General features: G+C 39.5%; 2 protein-coding genes across 10 annotated transcripts in view; both read left to right on the forward strand.

The window, feature by feature from the left end:
* The window catches only part of LOC114475474 (arf-GAP with Rho-GAP domain, ANK repeat and PH domain-containing protein 1), a 52014-nt gene extending 42905 nt beyond the window's left edge, over positions 1 to 9109 (forward strand). For all 6 annotated transcript variants that reach the window (XM_028466311.1, XM_028466312.1, XM_028466314.1 and 3 more), the window contains 10 exons: positions 1500 to 1550; positions 1664 to 1793; positions 1871 to 1970; positions 3126 to 3327; positions 3945 to 3990; positions 4066 to 4268; positions 4961 to 5170; positions 7155 to 7260; positions 7347 to 7488; positions 8947 to 9109. In XM_028466311.1, coding sequence (XP_028322112.1) covers positions 1500 to 1550; positions 1664 to 1793; positions 1871 to 1970; positions 3126 to 3327; positions 3945 to 3990; positions 4066 to 4268; positions 4961 to 5170; positions 7155 to 7260; positions 7347 to 7488; positions 8947 to 8997 — 1241 coding nt within the window. In that variant the 3' untranslated portion in view covers positions 8998 to 9109. The remainder of the gene's footprint in view (positions 1 to 1499; positions 1551 to 1663; positions 1794 to 1870; positions 1971 to 3125; positions 3328 to 3944; positions 3991 to 4065; positions 4269 to 4960; positions 5171 to 7154; positions 7261 to 7346; positions 7489 to 8946) is intronic.
* Positions 9110 to 9988: 879 nt separating this feature from the next.
* LOC114475471 (A disintegrin and metalloproteinase with thrombospondin motifs 2-like) overlaps positions 9989 to 25327 on the forward strand; it is a 28814-nt gene continuing 13475 nt past the window's right edge. The window contains exons 1-10 of one of the 4 annotated variants that reach the window (XM_028466303.1): positions 9989 to 10135; positions 14440 to 14834; positions 19157 to 19352; positions 21584 to 21690; positions 21764 to 21847; positions 21930 to 22013; positions 22320 to 22473; positions 22764 to 22869; positions 22975 to 23118; positions 24633 to 24765. In XM_028466303.1, the coding sequence (XP_028322104.1) occupies positions 10048 to 10135; positions 14440 to 14834; positions 19157 to 19352; positions 21584 to 21690; positions 21764 to 21847; positions 21930 to 22013; positions 22320 to 22473; positions 22764 to 22869; positions 22975 to 23118; positions 24633 to 24765 (1491 nt within the window). In that variant the 5' untranslated portion in view covers positions 9989 to 10047. Of the gene's footprint in view, positions 10136 to 14439; positions 14865 to 19136; positions 19353 to 21583; positions 21691 to 21763; positions 21848 to 21929; positions 22014 to 22319; positions 22474 to 22763; positions 22870 to 22974; positions 23119 to 24632; positions 24766 to 25327 lie in introns of those variants that run through there. The other 3 variants (XM_028466306.1, XM_028466305.1, XM_028466304.1) reach the window with 3 other exon arrangements.

A 25327-nucleotide genomic window follows, 5' to 3' on the forward strand; every position in this document is an offset into this window, starting at 1 on the left:
GAGGCACGAGTCCGTTTGGCTTTAAATGTAACTATCCTGCCTTCCTTATGCACACTGTACACGAAGGCAGTAAGCTCAACACCTTCCGCACATCAAGACTCTGGACACCAGGTTGACCGACTGAGCCCAGGGTTATTGACAGGTGAAAGGGTGAAACTGAGAGACACAAGACATTTGTAAATTTAGCTGCATGAATTTAAACTAATTAAACGAACCTAATAATGTTATATCACTAAACAGAAATAGGTTTCATTATCAAGTATGAAATATTAATTAACTATAACAAACACACACTAAATCAGGTAATCTGAATAACAGGCAGAACAGTAACTAATATTCTAGTATTTCTAGTGCAATATAATGTTTCACCTTATGGGGGCGCTGCACTTATTCCAGGGTTAGAAGCACGTAAGAGGAAAAGGACTTACGCACACCGGAGAATGTGCGTAAAGCCAGATTTGAATGGGAACACCCACATTTCAGGGCTGCTCCACCCACAGTGCTTGATTCAGCTATGCAGGACCCACCACTGATACATGCTTACTGTCAATTTCATCACTGCACTTACTATCAACTTCTTATACATTTGTCTCAGCACAGCACAATTTTAGTTTTGATTGCTGTTATTCTGATATGGATAGACTATACAATAATGCATCTGGCAAATAGCACCTAAATTACATCAATTAAAAGTCCCATGTCATGCTATTTTTCACCATCTCCATTTGTTCTAAGAACTCTAAAACATAGTACTTGAGGTTTATTTTTCCAAACTTGCCTGTTTTCCAGAGTTTCAGCCTCTGAAAAGTCACTTTCTGAGCAACTCTACACAAACTGGCTGATTTGTGGCCTAAATATGCATATTCATGAGTGGGCGTGTCTATAGACGGGACACTGACATCCTCCTCCCCACACGGTGACGTAGGGCCAGAGCACGGCCCGCCCTCCTCCCACCCACTCCGTATCCGAGTTCATGCTGATTTATAACTGTGTCTCAGAGACAGAGCGTGGGGGCGTTCACCGGTACATAGAGGCTGTAGAAAATACATACATAGCACTGCGCAAAGGACGCTGAAACGCTCACTTTTGTGGGCGTGTCTGTTTACATGTCAATCACGGCAGCGAGCTTCCTGGAGGCGCGGTTTCTCCAGCTTAGTGCCGCATCAAATTAGTCATCAAAGTGGGAACGTGTCATTAAATTGGAGCGAGGCGTTTGGGCTCACCCTGCAGTAAGAAAGGAGCAAATCACCCTCTAACTAATGATTGAGGGAATCAATGAAAAAACACTTTGGGCATGTGTATGAAGCCCTAATAACACTTTATGATGTTTAAAGCACAGAAAAGTTGGTTCAGCTTGACATGGAAATATCAGGGCCTTTGAGCTACCTCTAAATATTGATTTATTTTAATAAAACTTTACAGACAACGTTTTTTGGTCAATTGGAGCATTTTGGGAAAGTTTATGTTTAAAACAGCTTTTTCTTTGTTATTATTCTAAGATATTCCACCTCAACACTCTGCCGATCAGAGAGGAAACTCCACCCCCTCAGGTATGAAGAATTAATGGAGATCACGAGTGTTTGTTAACTCTGTGTTACTTATGTGTGTTTTTTATGCTTACCACCTTGTGTGTGTTTGTGTGTGTGCGTGGGATCCTGTGCAGGTGAGGAGGAAGAGGAGGAGCTTCATGGTAAGCTAGATGAAGATCGTTTCCTCTTCTCTCTGGAGAACACGTCTGCTGCCTGTGACGTTCTGGACCTCAGAGAGGTGGAGTCCATCTTTCTCAGAGACGAGTAAGAACACACCTGTGATGGGCAGACCATTACCTGCCATGAGCAAAGGCGTCTGATTGGTTGTTCTGTGTTCACAGGCCGTCTCAGGACTTTGAGCTGGTGACACTGAGCGATCAGCTGATCTGTAATGCTGACGACAGAGAGACGCTCCTTAATCACTTCATCCACATCCTAAAGGTACTTTTATTTACTTATTCCCCATTTGTTCCAAGGCCACAAATTATTATTACACTTACCTTATCACATCATTACCTTAAAGGTCCAGTATTATGATATTTTTCACTCATCTCCATTTGTTCTAAAAAACCCAGCATCATATTTGAGGTTTATTTTCTCAAACTCGCCTGTTTTCTGGAGTTTTAGCCTTCTGAAAAGTCACTTTCTGAGCTCTCCTAAAAACAGGCTGTTTTTTTGGGCCTTCATGTATATGCATGAGTGGGTGTGAACACACACGCTGCTTTGTGGAATCAGATTTGTGTCAAGCAATAGTTCATTGTTTTGTCCAACCGCTGCGTTGCATTGCGTCACAAACCAGTCAAGATCATCCCATAAGCGATACAAGGCAGTGTAACGGGTACTAAAAGTGGAACTGATTGTAACCGCTCACTCTGCGCCACAGGAAAGTAAACTATCAGCTGAGTCAGCTGTTTCAAACACTCACATGAGGTGCTACGTCGCTTTCTTCTCCTCTTCATCTTTTCTGTAAAGATATTAAGTGTCATATTAACTGTAGGATCAACCTGCATTGTTTGTTTTACCTGTGAGCTAGTTTGAGAAGGAGGAGCTCACATTCTTAAAGGGTAGGAGGAGCCAGGATTGTTAGGAGGAGGAGTTTCTATGTTATGTTGTCATAATGTGAGAAAAATCCCACTCTCCCGTTTGGAGCCGACTTTGCAAAATGGGGAATAACATGAGAAGGAGGAAACAACTTTTTTAACTTTGGCCCTCTGAATGAGGCTAAAGGACTGTATATCACTGTAGCAAAACCATTATATAGTGTTTTTTTTCATGATACTGCCCCTTTCACATAACTAGCTGTAAACTAAAAAAAACTCAGTTTGTTGGCACTGACTGGAAATGTGTGATAAACTAAAATATCTAAAGAAAAAGAAAACCTCACTAACTTTAACCTTAACTACCCAATAGGAATATTTAATCTCGCGCCTTGACAGCATCTTCCACTCAACAGAAAAATACCTTTAGAAGAAATATAAATATAGTGTAAAAACAACTCCACCCTATGTTTCAACGGTTTTCTTCATTTTATTTCATATTGTAATTTTATGTAGAGTTAAAACATTCTGCCAATGACTAAATTGTGATTTGTTGCAGGTGATTCTCCCAGGAGGTGTGTCATACGCAGAGGTGGGTGGGGCTTCAGCCGCCAGTAAAGTCACTGTGGTTGATGTGGGTGGGGGCCCGCCTCACCTGGATGCCTGGTTGTTGCTGTGGGAAGAGGGAGTCAGCATTCATCCCATCCACAGACACTCCCAGCAGTGCGTGAAGATGGAGCTCGGAGCCCTAAGTCACCATGGTAACGTCCAATAGGATTCCATGTTCAATTACAAATCAATTATGATTATGGTGACCGGCATTTACAACTAAAATTACAATTATTACTTTCCCCCTGAAAATCAATTCCAATTACGTTCTTAATTACTAAAATTCAATTATTTGTTTTAAATTACCTGTAAAATACACAAAAAAAATATTATTTATCATCTAATTTGTTTCTCATCTCTTGGTTACCTTGTTGTGCTTCCTAATCAAATATTGTTATTAATATTTTTGGTGTGGGAGTCTGAGCCTTTTTTGTGTCACTATATCCCTAGATGAAATGTTTTTAATGTAAAATGTATGAAAGCCTGATATGAAACATATTTTAATCATTGTTAACTACATATGTGATGAACTATAACATGTTTTGCCTTAAGTTATATTTGACAATTATTATAGAATATTCATGGCAGTTACAATTACAAAGTTAATTATCTAAACTTAATTACAATTACAACAGCAACACATTTTTAAAATTACAATTACAATTAAAATTATAACATAATTGTAGTTAATTATAAATTACACAATTTCAATTATAAGTGACCCCAATCCTGTTTTCTATTAGTGAGACTTCACATTTTCTTGTTTCAGAAATGAAACCATTGGAAAACATCATCACCATGGCAACCGTTGACAGGTAAACAACCCTGCAGCTTCCTGGAATCATGTACGGGGAATGTTACACATGTTCCACTGTTGTTCCTGTCTGCAGGAGTGTGTCTGTGCGTTTCCCGGCTCAGTACAGCTGTCAGACCTGGTTTAGTCACCTGCAAACAGCGCTGGCCAATTACAGCACAGCTCCTCCTCCTCCGTACACAGCCAATCACAGCTCAGGCCATCTTTACCCAGTGTTAGATAACAAAGGGACGGTGCCTCCTGCCATTGAACGCTGCATCTCCCACATCACAGCAAACGGTCGGTTCACTCACAACTTATACTGTATGTTTGCAGGCTTCTGATTGGTGCAAGGGTCATGTGACTGTTTTACCCCGTCTGTACTGTATTGTGCAGGTCATAGAGCCCACAGTGGTATTGAAATGTGGGGAAACAATTATCAAAGAAACGAGCTCTAGGAATTATACATAAGACTGAATATTTTGCACACACTACTAATCTTTTTATTCAGTCTAAGTTACTGAAAATACATGACCTTGTGAAATATTATTCTCTGTTAATTTTATTTAAAGCGTTTAAAAAATTTCTACCAGTCAACACACTCATGGTACCAGGGGCTTTGGAAATATTATGATTCCCAGGATTGGAAGCACCAGGAAGAGTTTTTGTCTGTTTCTGTATGTGGAGTGACATCATGGAACAGCCTGGATTCACAACAAAAGCAGAATTTTAAATCACTTCATAAACGTGTGATCTGGTCACGAAAAAGTGACATTTAAAGTGCCTTTAAATGTGAATGAAATGTATTGCCATTGTATTTTTCTTTGTATTCTTGCATATCTTAGTTACTGAGTATTAGTCAGTTTTTGTGTTTTTTGTTCTTTTTGTTCCTTTAGTTTTTTTTGTTTTCTTGTCGTTGCTCGAAAAAACAAAAACAAATCAATAATATGATTTAGTGATATTGCTGAGCTTTACTTGTTGCTGGCTCTCAGGTCTGAAGGTGGAGGGTGTTTACCGGCGTTGTGGTCTCGCTCCCAAAGTCAGCCGCCTGGTGGAGGCCCTGATGGCATCACCAAAGACTGCCCCCCTGGAGCCGGATGAGCAAGGTGTGCTGGACGCTGGCTCCGCCCTCAAACAGTATGTCCGCCAGCAAGAGGCACTAATCCCACCAAGTCAAAAAAAAAAATGGATTCAGGCTGCAGGTAATGAACACATGTGCAGAGATGTGAACATACAACAGTCCAGGCGCCTCATTTATAAAACGTTGAGTAGAATTTACACTAAAATTGAACATATGTCAAAAATTTAAAAATGCTTATAAAACCATGCGTAGCTCACCTGCACGTGCTTTTCCCTTCTTAAATCATAGCCCAGCTAGAAGTTGGTGCAGGTGAATTCACTTCATATGTCGCCCTCGACACGCCCACATTCTACCATAAATGGTCAAGGGAGGTTTTTGCATTAAAACAAGCTGTTGACCAATGGGATTATACCATCGTTCGTGGCAGAAGTAACAAGCAAGGAAGTGAATAGGAATTTCAAAATGAGGAGATGATGTTAGTGGGGTATGAAGGACAGAAAAAAGTTATTTACAGTAGTCGTCACTGCTGAAAACAGTGTGAAATGAAACAGAGGTGAAAATGGACTCAGTGCTTCTTTTCACTTTTGTCACCAACTGAGATGCACCATCAGAGTATTTCTGCTCCAGCGCAAACCTGAGCCCACACTGCACTGGGTAGTTGTGGGTCCACAACAGAGCGTGCACGAGCGCGGGCACAGCTTACCTCCTCCGCAGGTTGGTGCAGGTGCAGCGCGTCACATGGCTTTCAACACTGCAGCCTGTTGTGAACGCTCAGACACTGCTGTGTCAGGATACATGGATCATGTGTTGATGCCACCATGCTCCAAGTTTGTACGATTGTATTTACATTTTACGTACCGGTACATGCATTCATTTTCACTCGCTGTATGATTATGTGAATCTATAACTTTGAGAAGTGCCGCTAGGCAACACAGGTGGCCGCCTACGGCACCATCTGCTGGAGGGTCACCCCCTAAAAACAAAATAATAATAACAATTTTAAAAGGTATAATAAACGTGAAACACACCTTTCACAATCACTGCACATATCTTCTCTTAAAGTGAGGGTAGGTGATTTTCTCCAGATACACTTTTTTAGTTTTTGGTTGAAATTGTCTTTATGTCCTGACAGAAATTAAGATCTCATGTGCTCTGAGAAAGGAACAAAGAAAATATGTCAATAGCAGCTGTAAACCTGTAATAACTTGGACCAATGGAAAAAAACAAACCTTTTTTTTTTTTTAACCAATCACGTCTCCCTGTCTCCCTACTCGTTCTCAATCCCTCGCATGCACAAACTCAAACTGAAAGTGCGTCACTGCTGACAGAGTTAAAACAGAGTTTTTGGTCACATTTTTTAACATATATAATGGTAAAGTTTATTGTTTACTTACTACTAAATGCAACATGAGACAACAAAGTTTCAGTAAAAGCAATGAGCTGAGCTCCTCTTCTGCAGCAGCTGTGCGCATGCATGTGAGTGAGACGGAGCACAGAGGGGAGGGGGGAAGGGGGTAAAGGCGGAGCCATCGGGGAGGCTACATTCAAAATCATGCTAGTTTTTGAGATTCACCTACCCTACCTTTAATTAAATATTAATATTTAGAGAGAAAGAGAGAGACAAGATGGAAGCGTCATGAAAACAAGAGAATATATGAAACAGAAACACCAAGAATGCATGGGAGGTGAAAAAGTTAGAAGCCCTAACTTATAACTTAAAATATAAGTTTAATGTTAGCAAGGCTGTTGCCTGCAATGTAACTTATTATCTAAATAAATTCATGTATACCTTTCACAATTATCCAGAATGACCTAAAGCTGGCCCTGTGTGAGCACATTAAATGTATGATTTGAATCTGGCTTCAATTCACCACCTCACCCTCAGCACCATCGTTTTCCCCACGACTCCAAAGTGTCCGTGCACCAGGTTAGCGCACCAGTGCACACATTCTCACGTTACGTTTATTTTTTTATAAATCACAACCTTTGCTTGGGAAGTGGCGGACACCTCCTTCAAGCCCTGTTTTTTTATCCTAAGCAAGTTTTATAAATGAGGGCTCTGGTCATCAGACCTTATTCAGACTGACAGGATGTTTGTCTCTCAGCCATTTCAGATGAACAGAGCAGGTTCAAAGAATACAAACGGTTACTACGGAAACTGCCTGAGAACAACAGAGCAACCCTGAATGCTTTGTTTGGACACTTTTACATGTAAAACACCCACACACACACCCACAGTATACACACACTGTAAGACGCCAATAGCCATATTCATGCTGTTCTCCTCTGTGCCGTAGGATCCAGGTGTTCTCTCCGGTGAACAAGATGTCGGCACAAAACCTGGCGATTGTTTTGGTGCCGTCTCTTTTTCAGGGTCTGAATCAGGATTTGATCTCTCTCAGCAGGGAATTCATCATCCACCACTCGCTGCTCTTTCTGGTGAGGACACACACACACTTGTAACATGTTTAGGATGTGTCTGGACTAGGGCTGGGACTTTAATGTGTTAATTTCGATTCATTATTACAGAAAAATAACGCACAAAAAAAATAACGCAATTAATGACTTTTTTTCCCCACGAAATCTTTCTCATTTTACGAGTTCCCAGCAAACCCATAATAATCGTTCCTGTGCTTTGTGGGCTTTAATTTTAGTTAATAAAAACATCGGGATGGAAAACAAAAGCCCAGTTGTGTACAAATAGTGATAGAAAGAGTTTGTCGATCACCAATCGCTGCTCCAGACCCAACTTATCTACTGCTATGTAGAAAGACTATTCCAAACTAAATGAATCAGCTTCATCAGTTACTCTGTTTATTTCATGCCACAGATATACTAAATATTTTTGCACTGTTCAGTTTCCACTTCTCTGGAATGTTCTGCACTAAGTGCTGTTTTTTTTATTTTAATACACAAAAACACATCTGTTATAGACAGTTTACAAAAATAAATTTGAATTGGAAAAAATTTAGCTTCTCATGTCAAATATTGTTATCAGATTACTTTAGATGAATCAAGATTAATTCATAACAGTCTTAATTCAGTCCTTTTGTCCAACTGCCTTTTGCTTAGAATTGTGTAAAAAAAACAACTATAGATCATAATGATGGACTGAATGAGTGACAAAACACATTCTAAAGAATCTCATTTTGTAAATAAGTGAATGAAACAGTATTTAGTGGCTCCTGAATAGATTTATTTCTATAGTTTTCATCATTTCTGGTCATCTCCCTCCTGTTGTGGGACCAAGACTGACCTTTGTATTTTCAGTTCATGTTCAAATCAAGATCATTTTGTGTTTTAGTGTCATTTTTCGTATTTTGTTGAATTATTCAGTATATTGTTTCTCTTGTTTTGTGTGTTGTTGGTATTATTTAAATTATTCGATGTGTGTGTGTTTTTGGTGTCATTTGGTTGTTTTTTATGTCATTTAGTATGTTTAGTATGTTATTCTTCTGTATTTTGTAGTGATCGTGTGTATTTTTCGCTCATTTATTGTGTCTTTGTTGTCATTTTGTATGTTGCTTGTAACAGTAAGTATTTTTCTTTCTTAGCGCATGTGTTTTTGTTGTTGTTCGTCTGTTTGTTTTTTAATTATTATTATTCAGTATATGTAATTTGTCTCTTGTTTTGTGTTTTTGTTGTTGGTAATATTTAGTATGATTATTATTTTTAACTAAAAAATAATCATTATAAAACCTCTTATTTTTGGTCAATTTTCTGCTTTCATTTGTTAATGTAAGCGTCTTTGAGCTCTGAAAAAGTGCTATTCAAATAAAATGTATTATTAATTTCCCTCTTTCTCTCTCTCTCAAGTACCCCCTATAGTGCCATTGCGTACCCCCATTTAAGAAACACTGCTCTGCTGGACTAAAATGTTTTTTTGTTGTCTTCCAGACTCCAGACTCAGAGCAGACAGAGGAAGAGGAGCAGATAACAATCCTCTGAGCACGAACACCAACTCTTCCATGCACGTCTCTGCTGAGGTCTGTTTATGCTGACATGGCATTAATGTCTTTTACTGCCTAAAGATAAATAAATCAAACTTTTACAAAATGTCTCAAACTCTCTCTGTGTGTTTGTTTCATGATTATTAATTTCTATCAACTTTTAGAATAAAGAAGCAGCAGAGACATGAATTTGATCATTTGTAAATGTTTTTAATCTCCTTTAAAGTCAATCCTTTGAAACGATTTAAACAACCAAAGCACAGGAAGTATTATAGATACTTGAGAGGTAGGTTATATTATTGGCCGACCGATGTTATTGGTCTGTAATATCGGTCTACATTGTTTTTTTTCCACCACATTTGTGTAATGTAACTACTCCTGTGAGGTCTGGAGGCAGCAGAGCTGAGAGAGATACCTGGACAGGGAGGGATGAGGAAAAAGAAATAAATACAATTGAAATTAAACTTAAGAGAGAAAAAAAAGGCAAAGGAAAAGGAGGTATAAAGGGGGGGTGGGGTCCCACTCACTTTGCCTGGGTGCCACTCCCCAGGTTGAAATCACTGTCCCCCCTTCCTTAAGAGTTTATTTAAATTTATTATTTATTTTTTTTCTTTCTGTTTTTTAATTTAATTTCCCTCTCTTCTCTATATATATAGTTCCTTTCCCCCACACGTTTGACTATTTTCCTCCCTCATTGTAATAGCACAACACCATTATTATAGTTATTATAATATCACAAACGCATACACACACGCCCCCCACACACACACTTACTGTATTTTACCGTATAAGATTTGTAAATACTGTCTATGGTCTATGGCAGTTTTTTCTGTAATTGTCTCTTTGTGTTGTATGTGGCAAGATGTACTACAAGTATGTGTCTGTGTCTGTGTCTGTGTGTGTCTGTGTTGTTGCCGAGGTAATGGTTCGTTCGATGAAAACCATCTGAGCTTTGGGACCAGGAATGCTGTGAGCAGAGGGCGGAGACACTGAGGTTGGAGCTGTGTCTCTGCTGCTCTCTGCAGTGTGTCGATGTCTATCTCTGAGGATGGATCCTGGTCTCTGTGGATTACTGGTTCCCATGCTGCTGCTGCACATTTCCTCTTTAGATTGTGTTTATATCACAGACAGCACAGGTGAGATTTATTGCTTTTTACTACAAATCGACTACAGAGTCACAGAACTGTGTAAACTACAGCACTACAGTGATGCAGAACTACCATATACTGCAGAGATTAAGTCATGGTCTTAAACCAGAGGTTGACAAACTTCAACAACCAAAGAGCTTCTTAATCCTCACCCACCAAGAGGCAGGAAGCAGAGAGCCCCAGATCTGACATTCCTAGTGGATTAATCATAAAACACACTGGGAAGACGAACACAAATACTTTCTATATTTGTGTGTGTCACGCAAGGCAATTCATTGTGCTTTACATTAATAAATGGTGCAACAGAAAACGTTAAACAGTTTTAAATCAGCCGTAAAAACATGAATCCAACAGTAAAATGATTATAACTCATATGCACTAGAGTAAAATAATCCTTTGCTGGCAGTTTGTTCCACTTCTTTGCAGCATAACAACTAAAAGCAGACTCACCATGTTTGCTGTGAACTCTGGGCTCCACTATCTGACCTGTGTCCATAGATCTGAGAGAGCTGCTCGGATCAGACCTAACATTTCACTAATGTATTCTGGACCAAACCCATTCACACATTTATACACCAGCAGCAGAACTTTAAAGTCTATTCTGAGGCTGACTGGGAGCCAGTGGAAAAAAACACAGTTACTGTCCAGCTGTTCAGCTTCAGGCTGCTTTCAGACTTTCACGGTTCTGTTTCTGGCCCCAGGTTTCTCGCTGTGGTCAATAAGTCAATGTCTACATGTGAGGCTCCTTCAACTGACGATTCAATGCTCATTGGCACCTTTGTGAGCCTCTATTCCTACTAAGAATGCTTATGGTTGAGGTCATTGTTTAGAATCTCCATAATAACTATTTCACTATAATCTGGTGAGTTTTTACACACCGTGGATTTACAGCTGTTTATGGTAATTTTTACTGTAATCAGCCTGCTGCTAGCATGCTACGCTAACTAAAACATCTATCGTATCAGTCAGAATATGTCAGTCCTGTGAAGTGACAGGGTTTATGACAATTAAACTTAACAATACACTGAGGTCATTTACCAGTATAGAATTAGTAATCAAGACATGGTTGCATCAAAATGATAATTGTTTGTTTTATATTTCCTATCAAAATAATACAAATATTAATTCTGTAAACGTATTTAAACAAATATGTTTTCTCTTTATTCTTTTTATCTCACAGTTTTAACATTTATTTACATGTCATTGAAACAGAATATTGAAAAGTCTTAAAGTGATATTTAGGCACTTGATAACAAACTTTTAAGCACAGCTTTCAGTTCAATGAAATGTTCTGCTACTGCACTGCCTCACGGTGACAACATGCTAACCTAGAATCATACACAGTGGTTAGTAAAGTGCAGCTTTCCATTTTTTTCATAATGGACAATTTTGTCTAAAAGAAGGATTGTCACATTAACTTCAATAATAAGTAAAGGTGAGATAAAAAAAAAAAAAAAAAACTGTCTTTTAAAGATCAAATTAAACAGTGTAACTACATTGTTTTCCGATTTTTTTAAGTCATAAAAATCAATGCATGTCAGTATCTGTTTCCATTTCAGTTTTTTTGCAAAATAAAAGCAATAATTATAAAGATTTGACAAAGTATAATATGCTCTTTGAACGTCTTTCTATCAAAGATTGTTTTGGAGCCTCAGAAAATCCCTTGAGATCTCATTCCGTGAGACTTCTCTGAAGGAAGACGGACGCTCCAAACCTCCTTAGAACATTCTGCATTCCTTTGTAGTTTGCTGTCTAATGTGGCACTAATAATGTTTCAGTATAAAGCTAAGAATAGTCTCGGTCTCATCTTCTGTCTTCATGTACAATGGAAAAAGTGTTTTCATTGCGCTTTTGGGACACATTTCAACATTGAAATGTCTGAAAAAACTTCTCATGAAAGCGTAAAACTTTTATTCTAAATTTGAGTTTTTTGTTCTTTTTTGTTTTTGATTCAGGTGTTTCCATTACCAGGGGGTCTTTTTTGCGCTACATTACAAGGGTAATGGAAACGCAGCTACTGCTGGTACCAGGGAGCAGGTTGGCTTGCGCAAGTTACCATAGTAACAACTCCTGGATTACATGTGTTCGAAATGTCATACTAACTGACACTAGGTCTGACGTCAAAATGAGTATGTAGTGCGTTCACATTGGATAGTATGAAAAGATTGAATACCTGACAAATAGCTAGTTATGAACTATATGGGTGAGATTTTTTAAGTAGGCACACTAGTCATACTCAACCGCCCCACGATGCATTGCGAGTGGACATTCAATGGTCATAAAATGGTCCTGGAACCGACTTAAAGCTAAAAATCAAACATCCCTTCCATTAGTTTTTAACGCTTTTGTAAATAGGGCTCTTGTTTTGAAGTTAAAACAACGTTTTGTCAGTGGCACAATCTAGGGTCTCCAAAAATCTCTGAAATGTTGGGATTAAATATGTTTCTGTGAGTTTTATGGATGAAATGAGCACTTTGTCACTTTGTCGACTTGGTCACTTTCTCATTTAAAGGGGACATATCATGGTTTTAAATCCTTCCTTTTTACATATAAATCATACAGTTGTGGTCTATATAAAGCAGAACTGCACTGCTTGGGTCTGAATTCCTCATTATTATAGCTCCACCCCTTTTCTACCCCTTTTCTGATGTGCTTCTGAGAGCAACTCGTTTTGGTGCGGTCTCTTTAAATGCAAATGAGACACTTCATACCCCGCCCCCTCTTCAGGTGACTCTTGGTTCAACTCCACCCTGCTCAGCCATTTTTGTAGTTTGATAGAAGAGATACGGTTATGTAGCAGTGCATAAACTTTTTATTCAGAGGTTATTTACAAAATGTCAACAACGGAATACTTGTCCATCCAGCCTTACATGTTGGAGCCAGAGTCTGACCCAGTGGAGCGACATGAAAATGAAGATGATGAACCTGCAGAACCCTAACAAGTGAGCTAACACAAGCACCGAGCTAACGCTAGCGCCAAGCTAACGTCATGAAATGCATTTTAATACAGTCTTTTCAAAGACAAAAATGGCAAAATGAAATGACTAATGAAAACTTTAGACTTAAATTAAATCACGTAGACCATATCATCAAGGATCTAAAACGAGCACACAGCGCTAACATATGAAGTCTGAAAACGGTGCAACTGCTAATGCTAACAAAACAATGACAAGGACGTCTTATCATCACACTTTTTAGCGTTATTTACAGCTTACCGAAGTGCTTTGTTCGTCGTCTCCAAAGATAGAAGGAATTGAACCCTCAATCAGAGAAAGTCTTTTGGCAAATCCTTCTTTATACTGGTGGAGGTTGATGAAGCAGTCATCCTTGAAGTGCTTCTCGCACACAAAAATGACCTTACCCACAGATGTGGGTACATTTCTGTGAAAAATAAAACTCAACCAGGCACTTTGAAAAGGTTCTGATGCTGGGAGACGGTGTAATGAAGCGCGTGGGTTACTACATCCAACAACCAAACATTTTGACTTATCCTCTCGTAACTTCGGCATCCTTGACCGTGGACTACAAAATAAAAGCGAGAAATAAAAATGGCGGATTGCTCGAAGTGTTGGACCTGGAGTTGATGTACTAATTTGGCAGTTCCGTTGCAAATACTGTGACGTTATTGTTCAATAAACGTAATAGAGAATAGAAAAATCGAAACATATTGAAAAACAGAATATAAAGATATCTACGGAGCACCTGAAGAGACTAATTTGGTTTTTTTCTGTACTTCTAAGCACTCTAAATATACAACAAAATGCATTTAAGGGCTAAAAAAGTGGATTTAGCATGATATGTCCCCTTTAAAATATTTTCAGAGCTTTCAAAGGTGGAGAATCAACAGAGATATTTAGCCTCAGTGTGATTCAGGTTTTTGTCATTGAAGGTTCCAGATGCATCTTGGAAAACTTGGAATTATACTTCAGTGGGAACGCTCATCATCCTAATCATACTTAGTATATAATAGACAGTATATACTCATTAAGTTTGTAGTGCATAGTACGGAGTATGCCACGTCAAAAGCAGCCACAGAGTTAGCTTTCTGGAATGTCAAGTCCTATTATTTTCCCAAGCTTAGCCTGAACATAGCACAGAGTTTCTCTTCATCCAGGTTCTTGGAATACTCCTTGGTGGAATGTGTTTCTCATTGGTTTTGTTGAATGAATCTTTGTGTCTGTAGCTTGTTTTGTGTCTGTAGGTTTTATAACTTTGTGTGACATAGTGCAGCCGGTGGGCGTGCCTACTGTGTCCATCTGTTTATCAGTGTTTACTTCTGATATTTCCTACAGATAATCTTCATCAGGTTCTCTCAGAATTCTCCATCTTTCATCCGATCAGGACGGACTCAGAAGGACGATTTTTATCATCATCAGTCTCCGCCCATCACCTGCGTCGTAACAAAAGACACGCCTCCTCTCAACGAGTTCTGCCTACATGGAGGCGGAGTCACACCTACGCACAGGGGGAAGGGGCGGAGCTGTTCTACAACGTGACAGCCTTTGGGGAGGAACTTCATTTGCGGCTGCGTTTGAACCTGCGGCTTGTGGCTCCCACCGCCACCATGGAGTGGGAGGAGTCAGGGACATCTCACTCTCAGCCAATAGGAGAGGCTGGCTGCTACTACACAGGAACTGTGTCCAATATGGAGGACTCCTCTGTTGCCATCAGCAACTGTGATGGGCTGGTAGGTCACCTGAACTTTGACTGAATCCAGGTCAGTGGCAGGAAATCTTCATCATCTTATCAAACAATGGCAGACTGAGGGCCATACATCACTAGTACACTATTACATCACTAGTACTTAATAACGTCAATAATGATAACACCAGAGCTGTAAAGAGTACTGACATATCCTACTGAAGTAGAAATACTGTTACTTGATTGAAATTGTACTTAAGTACAAGTACAAGTAAGTCATACATAAAATACTCAAGTACAAGTAAAAAGTATCTCAATTAATTAGTACTCAAAGTAAAAGATACTCGTTACTTTCACCCCCCCATGTTTATTGTTGGTAATAAATCTTGCCAAAAGTAAACATCTCATGTATGAACGTACAAAGGAAGAGACCAAATCTCCCACAATTGGAACTTAATTTATTTTCCACAAAGACATCTGTATAAAATGAAAGGTTTGTCAAAATGTACAATTATTTTTTAAATAAAATACCCAATGAATTCAATTCAAAATTACGTTTAATCTGGTTGGTCAGCAATGATGTGATGCATTTGATTCTTGTCTGGTCATTTAATTTTTTGCTTTTTATTATTCTCATCGTTAAATTTGCTTCCTTTATCTCGTAATTATGGAGTAATATCATGACTGCAGAATGTGAAAGTTAGTTTCATAACAACATTAATGGAGGGAAGATCATGCTCATTGTGAGTCTTGACCAGGTGAAATTCAACATCACTCCAGTCACTCAGTCCCATCTTCACCTCAGATGTGGAGATGCTGGTTTTCATCTCGAAAACGTTTATTTCCTTGCCCTCAGTGGGCGGGGCCTCCCAACCAGGAATATTTGAGTGCGTAACATGTTAATGATGATCAAATTCACCCGCTGCATTTGTCAACACCCGATCATTTGTACGCTGGGATTGATCAGATCTGAATGTTTCATAAATCACACGTTGGTCCTGTCGTATACGACTCAGATTTACACCCGTTTTCACGCAAGGTTGATAAATGAGGGAAGACTCTGCTCTCTGTATCACAGAGGACTAAGAGCCTGCCAAAGATCTAGAACCTTTGATTTTCCAACTTTGTGTTGAGTGACAATGAATAAGGCAAATGAGGTACTTGATACATGAGAGATAAAGTAAAAGGTTAAGTTGTCTCTGCAAAGGAAGAGACTGATTTCTTGTTCCATGAGTAATAAAAGCTCTACTGAGTAAGTCCTCTGATCCAGGACGTCAGTCGCAGAGGCGCCATCCAACCCCTCTTCCTCCTCTTCCTCTTCCATCACTCGATCAACCATCAGCTGATGTCACCTGAGTGAAACCAGTGTTAGGTTTGAATTCCGTAAGTCTGTATTGATTTCAGTCATGCTGTAGTTCACAAACAGCTCAAAGTGAAACCAGACGCTGAAACGTACTTCAGCTGAAGCCGCCTCGCCAAGCACAGGCCAGAGCAGAGTGAAGCCAGATGTTCTGCAGGAGGAGGAAGAGGAGGAGGATAAAATACTCAGAGGTTCTGACCTGGTGAAAGCAATAACAACAACTTAGCTCAGATATAAACACACAATGTTGTGATAGTTAGCTATCAATCACAAACTTACGGCTTTTGTCAATAAAATAAAACAAATAACCAATCACAAATTATATCATAGGAAACACATTTAAAAATCCAGACCAGGCAATCCTTGAACGTTGGTCATTATTTTTAATGATTCTACAGCCTGAATTTCTCATTCTGATGTTTCTGTTTTGGCCAAAAGGCTGTATGTTCATTATCTCTGCATTTGTAATTCACAGTGGTTCCCAAACTTGTTTTTGCTAACCCTAACCGTTGAAGAAGGAAAAACTCTCCGTTTTTAGTTTTTTTCAATCGGCCAGTACAGGTGACCAAAGCTTGTAAAAAAAAACTGCTGCAGGATTCTGTGGTCATCTTTGAGGGGTTTTTTTTCAAATGGTGTGTCATACATGTTGACTTCTAGTTTTTAAAATTTAGAATTAGAATATATTTTATTAACCTTCAAATTGTGAAATCTTGGTTCCCCTTTGTCACGAGCCAATAATAACTTGTATTCACATCATAAGCCAAAATGTAAGGACAAAATTAGAAATAAATTATAATAATGCGATTTCTAATGATCAATATACCTTGCCTTAACTAAAACAAAACAGGAGAACCAGTGCAAAGCATTAAAGAAAACAGTGGAAAAGTATTATATTCAAATTCATAAGTTTGCTTTTTATCAAATGTTGTAGCTTATTTTGGGTCTTTATATTTAGTTTTTCTAAATAATAATAATAATAATATTAATATTACTCTAAATAGGTTAAAAATTACTGAAAGGCTCTCGGCTTAAGGGGCAAAACGGGAACAAATGGGCCATACTACTACGCAACACTAGTTCATAAACGTAGCTTAGCTCCTTCGACCCTCCCTTTCTTACGCCTGTTTCACATTTATCTATCTATCTATCTATCTGTCTGTCTGTCTGTCTGTCTGTCTGTCTGTCTGTCTATCTATCTATCTATCTATCTATCTATCTATCTATCTATCTATCTATCTATCTGTCTATCTGTCTGTCTGTCTGTCTGTCTGTCTGTCTGTCTGTCTGTCTGTCTGTCTGTCTGTCTGTCTGTCTATAAAGCAAAGAAGGTCTGCGTGTGTGTTTGTGGAGCGAATTTCTCCCCGACGCGGTGTGTGTTCGACCTGAAACTTTGTCAACGGCTTCCAAATACCACAAGTGTGTGCATCCGTCATTTTGGAGTAAATTGGTGTTGGAAAATGTTCGTTTTAATTTTACGATTACGGCCCTCTCGGTATCAAGCGCAGAGAGGTGTTGAGCTCGCTACTTCTGGTTTCGGGTCGTGACGTCACTGTGTTGCAGTTTGTTTGGGTTTAAAAAAGGTCCAAATTAAAGAACATTTTTGTACCGCTAAAAGTTATTTAAGTTAATATTTCATGGTTATTTAATATTTCATGGTAATTTAAAATTATTCCCGTGATCCTAAGCTTCCTTTAAATCGCTAGTTGCGGGTCACGGAGTCCACTTCCTCCTCCGTCTTTATCACTGTGACATGCTCAAACACGGGAGCTCTCTGAATAGATCATTTGAAACCGTCAGCCACTGGTGAGTCTTTTGCCGACAAGTTTCCCTTTGTTTAAAGCATATAACTGCACCAAACAACAACAAAAATATGAAAATGACTCAAAATCACACAACAATGGCAACAAAAAATGCACAAAAAGAAAACTGAAAGATATAAAACAAATACACATAATGACACCAAAAACATAAATTACAGAAAATACACCAAACAACAACACAAATATGAAAATGACTCAAAATACACAAAACTAAATATTCATAAAAAAAATACACAAAATGATAACAGAAATGCACAAAACTACACCAAAAAAGGTACAAAATGACTCCAAAAAACGTGCATTACAGAAAAATACACCAAACAAAAAAAATATCAAAATGAGTATAAAAAAAAAAACAAACACATTTATCATGCGCATGTCCCATAGAATTAAAGCAGGGAAAGTGCACACGCTACTTTATTTTGCACCCGCAAATAAACCCCTTTATAACGGTACAGAGTACAGAGTATGTTCACCTCTTTGTAAACACACATACTTATTTGACCATAATTGACAACTCTTCTTAAGCTCCCACTATATAAATACATACTTCCGACGGACACTGTACAAGTTGAACAAAATGATAAAAGCAGTGTGACCATTTTTTGATCTCCACAAAAGAGGAAACCCAGACCTTTCCATGGTTTTATAAAACACCTTGAACGCCCAGGAAAGGATTTGGAAGGTGGACATGTCCAGGTAGAGCCAGACTTTTAGTCACTATTGATAAAAGCATCCATACAGTCCATTCATTGGCCCAAAGTCACATCTTGTGTTGTAGATCAACTCCTTAGAGAGTCTTGTTTAGCGTGATGCAACAGGTTACTTGGAGTTTTCCTTTTCATCACGCTCAACATTTACAGTCAGTTTCTAAATATATCCATTTTTTTTTTTTTTTTTTATCACTATAGAAGGCTGTTGAATGCTTGACATACAGTATGCAATTTGTTCCACTCTCTTGCCAATGCATGGAAAGTTTGGAAACAGTTTAAAATACAACTTTAACACAATATTTTTTACATATGTGTTTAGTTTGACAGCAAATGGGTTGATTAAAAGTTACAAATTACGAATTATATTTTTAGCAAAAACTACTTTAAGGTTCATTTTGTTTTAAAATGTGAAAATAGGCCTCCATTAATTTGCAAATGAATATATAAACATACAGCTCACAGCTGTTGTTTTCAGGCCGGGATGATCCGAACGAGTCAGGATGAGTTTTTTATTGAACCTCTGGACCAAAGGAGGCCAGGAGGAGAAGAAGGAGAGAAAGGAGAGGAAGAGGATGAGGAAGAGAGGCAACGGCACATCATTTATCGCTCTTCTGCCATCATTATGAAAAAGTCGGCTTCTACTAATCGGACTTCTGATGACTTAATACGAGGTGAGACACAAACACATCAGGACTAAGGGTGCATCCTAATAGTCCCTCTTATCATCTTTCCTATCCACTTTTCCTTTACCCCCAGAAGTGTTTAAGTGGCGGCCATGATAAGAAGCAATCCAATTCTCTAAAAGCTAAGGAAAAGCGGCTCAATGCTTTAAAGGGACCCGCTCATCTGAGCGTTCAGGGAAACTCACGATGACTGAAAACAAAGCACTCTGTCATTCAAGAGACATTTTTAGCCACATTATATTTTGTTCAACATATTTCATTCATCGAGGAATGCTTCGAGTCGTTGTACATATCTTGCATAAATGCAACAATTTCATAAAATCTTACTTACTTTGGATTAATGTTGATTTGTGAGTAGAAGGTGAGTTTGAGCAACCATTCTCAATGTGACGTTTTTTTAGTTTCACTTTAGTTCCTCGTTGCCTGGTAGCTTCTTTTCCTTTGATTTACATTCAAACCTTGTGATATTTGAGATTATATCAGCGGTTAGAGGCACAGAGGAAAGTATTATAATTATTACCATAGCAGACGTCACTAACCTTTGTCGCCGTCAGATTATTATGTCACATAGTGGAAGTGCGTCCGATTATCAAAACAACGTGATGGCTTTCCCTAACTGCTTTTGGAAGTCTCCTAACTCCTTAATGCTGTGACATCATCCACAGGTTTAAGGAAAAGTGGATTAAAAAGGAGATAGGAGGGACTAGGCAGCCTGAGTCTCTAATGGAGTGTGTGAGTGTGTTTGTCTCTATGTGTTGGTCCATTGATGTACCAGTGTGCAGGGTAAAGTGAAGGAAGCTATAGACACAGCTCTGTACATTCTTTAAACATCCTCCTACTCAGATGGTGAAGAAGATTAGCTGCTTGTGTTGTGTATGAAATCCTTCACGGCTCAGCCTCAGTAATGGATCTGTGGATCAACTTCTTGTTTCCAACACAAACAAAGCTACAGGAAATCTGCTCTTTTCAAAGATTTAGTGGGTCAAAAAAAGAAATGAAAATATCTGAGTGTTTTAGGACACTTGGCAGACACACACACACACACACACACACACACACACACAGTCACAGCTGCCACGTGGCAGTCTCAGCTCTTTTTCACTGTTTGCTCAGCCCAACGAAAGGTTCAGATCCTGACACGAACTCTCTGTGGTCTCAGTGTTCACGTCATACTCCTTACGAATGTCGGAAACATTTACACAGATGTTTCTGTCATTAAAAATAGTGCTGAGGATGGATTAAGAGAGACGATTGGTCCTCGGCTGGTCACATGTTCACGCAGACAGGGTTTCAGACTTTCACCATTTGCTCTAAGTTCTGAACAGGAAGGCTGGAGTGATTTCAAACTAAAAATTGTTGATGGGAAAATGGAAAATTCAAGTGCAACAATCAAAGTATTTAAGTTTGAAACCAAACACCGATGATTAGAAACAGAACACAAACTGATCAGATGAGGAAGACATTACTTACGCAACTAGAAAAGTTGCATTGCCATGACAATGCAAGTGGGAATGCAAAAAATAGTTGCCAACTCCTTCAGCTGTATGTGTTTATTGTCAATTAACACAAGTTAGTACACATTACCAAAAGCTTAGATGTTTGTAGGCAGTACTCACAGGGAATGAAAGCCATTACATGAAGTCCTTGAGGATTTAAAAAACATGTATTTAGAGTCAGAGTTAAAAACATTGTGCAGGGCAAGATTCCAACTAGGTTCAACTTGATGATTGCTTGAAGGAAGGTAGAAGCAGGCTCTGATCACACTGACCTAAAGAGAATGCTAAGCATTCCCGCTAAAAGTATGAGTTTAAGAAACAGTAAGATTGCAGCAATAATTAAGCTAAAATTGTGGGTATACAGTAGCTGCAGGATTATAGCTATAACAGCAGTTTTTCAAAAAGTTCATGAGCAGAATCTGCCACACTCCAGCAGACTGAATCAAGCACTGCAAAAGCAGCCTAATTTGCATAAAACCTTAAATTACATTAAAAGTAAGAGTGAGTATTTTACAAATGAGATATTATCATTGTCAATAAGCAGCAGAATGTTTTGATCTTTGAATGGTGTAAATGGGTTAAGATTTGCATAATCACATGAGAAATAACACAAGACAAAGTTGAAGAGTGAACTGATACCAGCTGCATATTTCTGGTCCTATAAAAGATCAAATCCAGGTGAGATCAAAGTCCTCACTGAACATGTGTGTATGTTGTCTTCAGATCATCCGCTGGGCTCTGTGGTCCTGGACCAGAAGCTGGAGCAGTTAGACTTCAGACTCTCACGCAGACGGCGGTACATTGAGGAGGCAGAGCTGTTCAACATCGAGGTGAATGTGGTGCAATGAAAGAGATCCAAAGAGGCGGAGCTAGCAGCTGAACCTTCTTCCTGTCTTTCTGCAGGTCCTGCTAGCCGTGGACTACTCCATCCTCCTGTTCCACGGCCGAGATCAGATCCAGAACTACCTGCTGACCCTGATGAATATAGTAGGTGGATCACAGAGTGGATCACAGGGAGGGGGGCGGGGGGGACACTCTCAGCCCCTGAGAGCTCACTTGTGTGTTTCAGGTGAACGAGATCTACCAGGATTACTCCCTGGGGGTCAACATGAATGTAGTCCTGGTCCGTATCATTATGCTGTCTGCATCCAAGGTACTGGTTTCAGAATGGGACACAGACACGTCATACATACAGGCTGATTTTAGAGCACCACACTTCTGGTTGAAGTACAATTTGAGAGTCTCTGAACTTCGGCTGAGTTCCCTCCTGTTAAATGAGAACCAAAGTGAAAGTTAGTTCTTAGTCAATCTTGGAAGCTTCAAGCCTCCAGTCAACTGACAACTGAGCATGCCACAGTTTACAGTTTAACAGCTTCAGAAGCAACACGTCACACTGCTGCTCTGAAACCACCCACACTAGTTCCTTATGCAGTCTTGGTTTAAGCAATCACTAATTCAGTCCCAGGAGCTGGTGGTTGTGGGAAACCCTCAGAAGAGCCTGGAGAATGTGTGTGGATGGTCTTACTTGCAGCAGAGGGACGAGAGTCACGCCCAACAATATGACCACACCATCTACCTGACCAGGCAGGAGTTTGGACCCTCCGGAATGCAGGGTAAGAAAACCTGAACCAAAGCCCCAACCATCAGACAATGTTTTCATTCTTCAGTATCCAATCACAGAAATATAACACAGCCTATGCTAGCCTCTGCTATCCATGGTAAATGGTAGAGAAGGGCGATATTATCGGCCCATTGATATTATTGGCTATTCTTAGCCAAAAATGTGACATCAGTTGACATAGATTGACTTTCTGACCATAAAACGTTTAATCATTCTTTGATTATGGGATATTGAGGTGCCACTCTGGCTTCTTACCTCTAACCCTCACCTGTGTTCATGCAGGTTACGCTCCGGTCACAGGGATGTGTCAGCTCCATCGGAGCTGTGCGCTGGTCTTTGAGGACGGGTTCATGTCAGCGTTTGTAGCCGCTCATGAAACTGGACATGTGTGAGACACACACACATATACAGTATACACACTCTCATACTAGTTATTATTTTAAAAAACACACGCACACACCTTCCCTCTGTTTGTCCGTCTGTCTGTCCTTAGGTTGGGGATGGAACATGACGGTGAAGCCAATGACTGTGGTGATGACGTGTCTTTTGGCAGCATCATGTCTCCTAATGTCCAAGCATCATTCTGGAGGTACCACTGGTCCCGGTGTAGCTGGAGGGAGCTGCAGCAAAACCTGCAGTGAGTCCATGTCCTCTCACCTGTCCCTCTTCCTTTGTCCTAGAAACTTTCACCTGTCCTGTCCCACTTGTCCTCTCACCTGTTCTCTCTGTGTCCTGGGTTACCTGTCTTTTCCCTTGCACACTTTCCACTTCCCTGTCCTCCAACCTGTCTCTAGCTGTGTTTCCGTTACAGATTTTCACAAAATAAAAGCGATATTTCTAAATGTCGACATAGTATAATTGAGCTTTGAACGTGTTTCCATTGATTGTTTTGGGAAGAAGCCTCGTAACTCTGGTGAAATCTCATCCTCTGAGACTTCTCTGCAGGAAGACAAACCTCTTAAAAACACTCCATATTGCTTTGTTGTTTCACGTCTCATGAGGCAGTAATCATTTTAAAGTATATTGCTAAGAAATGTCCTGGTCTCCTCTTCTGTTTACACGTACCGCCTCATGTTTTCTCGGAGAGAAGTGGTCAGGTACCTTACGTCATGTGACCAGGTACGTCACGTTCCGTGACGTGTATTTTAGGAAAAAGTGTTTCCATTGAGTTTTGGCAACATATTTCAATATTGAGATGAAATTCTGAAATTCCTCCTCGTGAAACGTCAAAATTCAGGTGTTTTCATTACCAGTTTTTATTGCAATATTTAGATTTTGCACAATTCCAAACCAGCTACTATTAGTCCCATATATATGACTAAATGTTAACACTTTACCTGCATTTTTATACATATGCCTGGCATTAAGCTGTTATTATTATGACATGACACTTCATGAGCATGAATAAGGTGTCATAAAGCGTCATTTGTTACCCTAGCCCTTCGTTACCCTAACCTTTCGTTACCCTAATCTTAACCCTAACTTTATTTAACCACACTAGATCCCTCCACCTAACCCAAAAAATGCCGACATGAGAAGAGAGGTCCAAACAGACCCAGTTGTGGTTGTTAGCCCAGACAGCCTCAGTCTTCTGACCCTTGGCAAGAGTTATCTAAACCTTTACACCACAAGACACAAAACCTTACAACAGCGGGTCAGTATCACAAACCTTTTGATGAGTGACAGAAGGAAGAGAGGAACATGAATGACAGGCATTGGCCCATGCCTCCCTTTGATTCCCTATCTAACTGGTGAGGCAAAGAACTCCCCAGGGGGTCTCATCGAGAAAAAACATTCCTTTACTTAACCTTACTCCTAACCCCTCTAGATCCCTCCATCTAACCCAAAAATGCCAAAATAGCCCCAAAGGTGTCATAATTAAGCAAATGACACTTAATGACACATTAATGAGGGGCTTCATGACATCTTATTAATGTTAATGACACATAATGACAGCGTAATGTCAGCCTTGCGTATAAAACTTCTAAGAGAGTGTTACGGATGAATCTACTCTGTCTTTTCCCAACTGTCCTCTCTCCTGTGTTTCTCTGTCCTGTGTGACGCGTTTACGCTCCACTGTCATCTCACACGCCTGCCTTATTTCGTCACCTGTCCTCTAACCTGTCCTTTCACCTCTCCATCTCTCTGAAGCTCATACGACTGTCTTCGGGATGACCCCTTCAACCACAATTGGCCGGTTCCACCCCCTTTGCCAGGTTTTCAGCATTCCATGGAGGAACAGTGTCGCTTAAACTTCGGACCGGGATTCAGTGTCTGCACCGCAGTGAGTCTGTCCCTCTGTCTGTATCTGTGTCTGTGTCTCTGAGATGGGGACATGCAACTTGGTCATTCACGTTCAGCTTTCCTGCAAAGTCTCATGAGGTTTGAGGAATGATCATCAAGCCACGGAAGGATTTTAACTTGATGTTTCTTCATTTTAAATGGCGCCATCTGGTCAATGATCAACAATCATTTCACATTGAATAAATGTAACATTGGTGAAGTCAGGGTGGGGGAAATAAAAAGTCTCTGAGAAAGTAGTGGGAGTAGAAGCATTCCAAAGCTTAAGGACAATTTGTGGTCTGTTATAGCCATTTTCAACAAGTCCAAATCATACTTTGGAGAAAAGCTTCAGAAAACTCAGATAAAACCAGATCATTTGAATGGCCTGTATATTAGAGTGCTAATTAAAGGTGCAGTCTGCAATCTTGGAAAGCTTGCATGATTGGAGCTTGCAAGACCTCCTGTTATGTTGTATTTTAGTGCATAATTCTAAATTTAAAAAAAGGTTGTATTTTTTTCAATGGTTTGCTGTGTCGCAGAATTGCATTGTTTAGTCTTGATGT

The sequence above is a fragment of the Gouania willdenowi genome, chromosome 14, assembly GCF_900634775.1.
Source record: "Gouania willdenowi chromosome 14, fGouWil2.1, whole genome shotgun sequence".
Classification (NCBI taxonomy): domain Eukaryota; kingdom Metazoa; phylum Chordata; class Actinopteri; order Blenniiformes; family Gobiesocidae; genus Gouania; species Gouania willdenowi.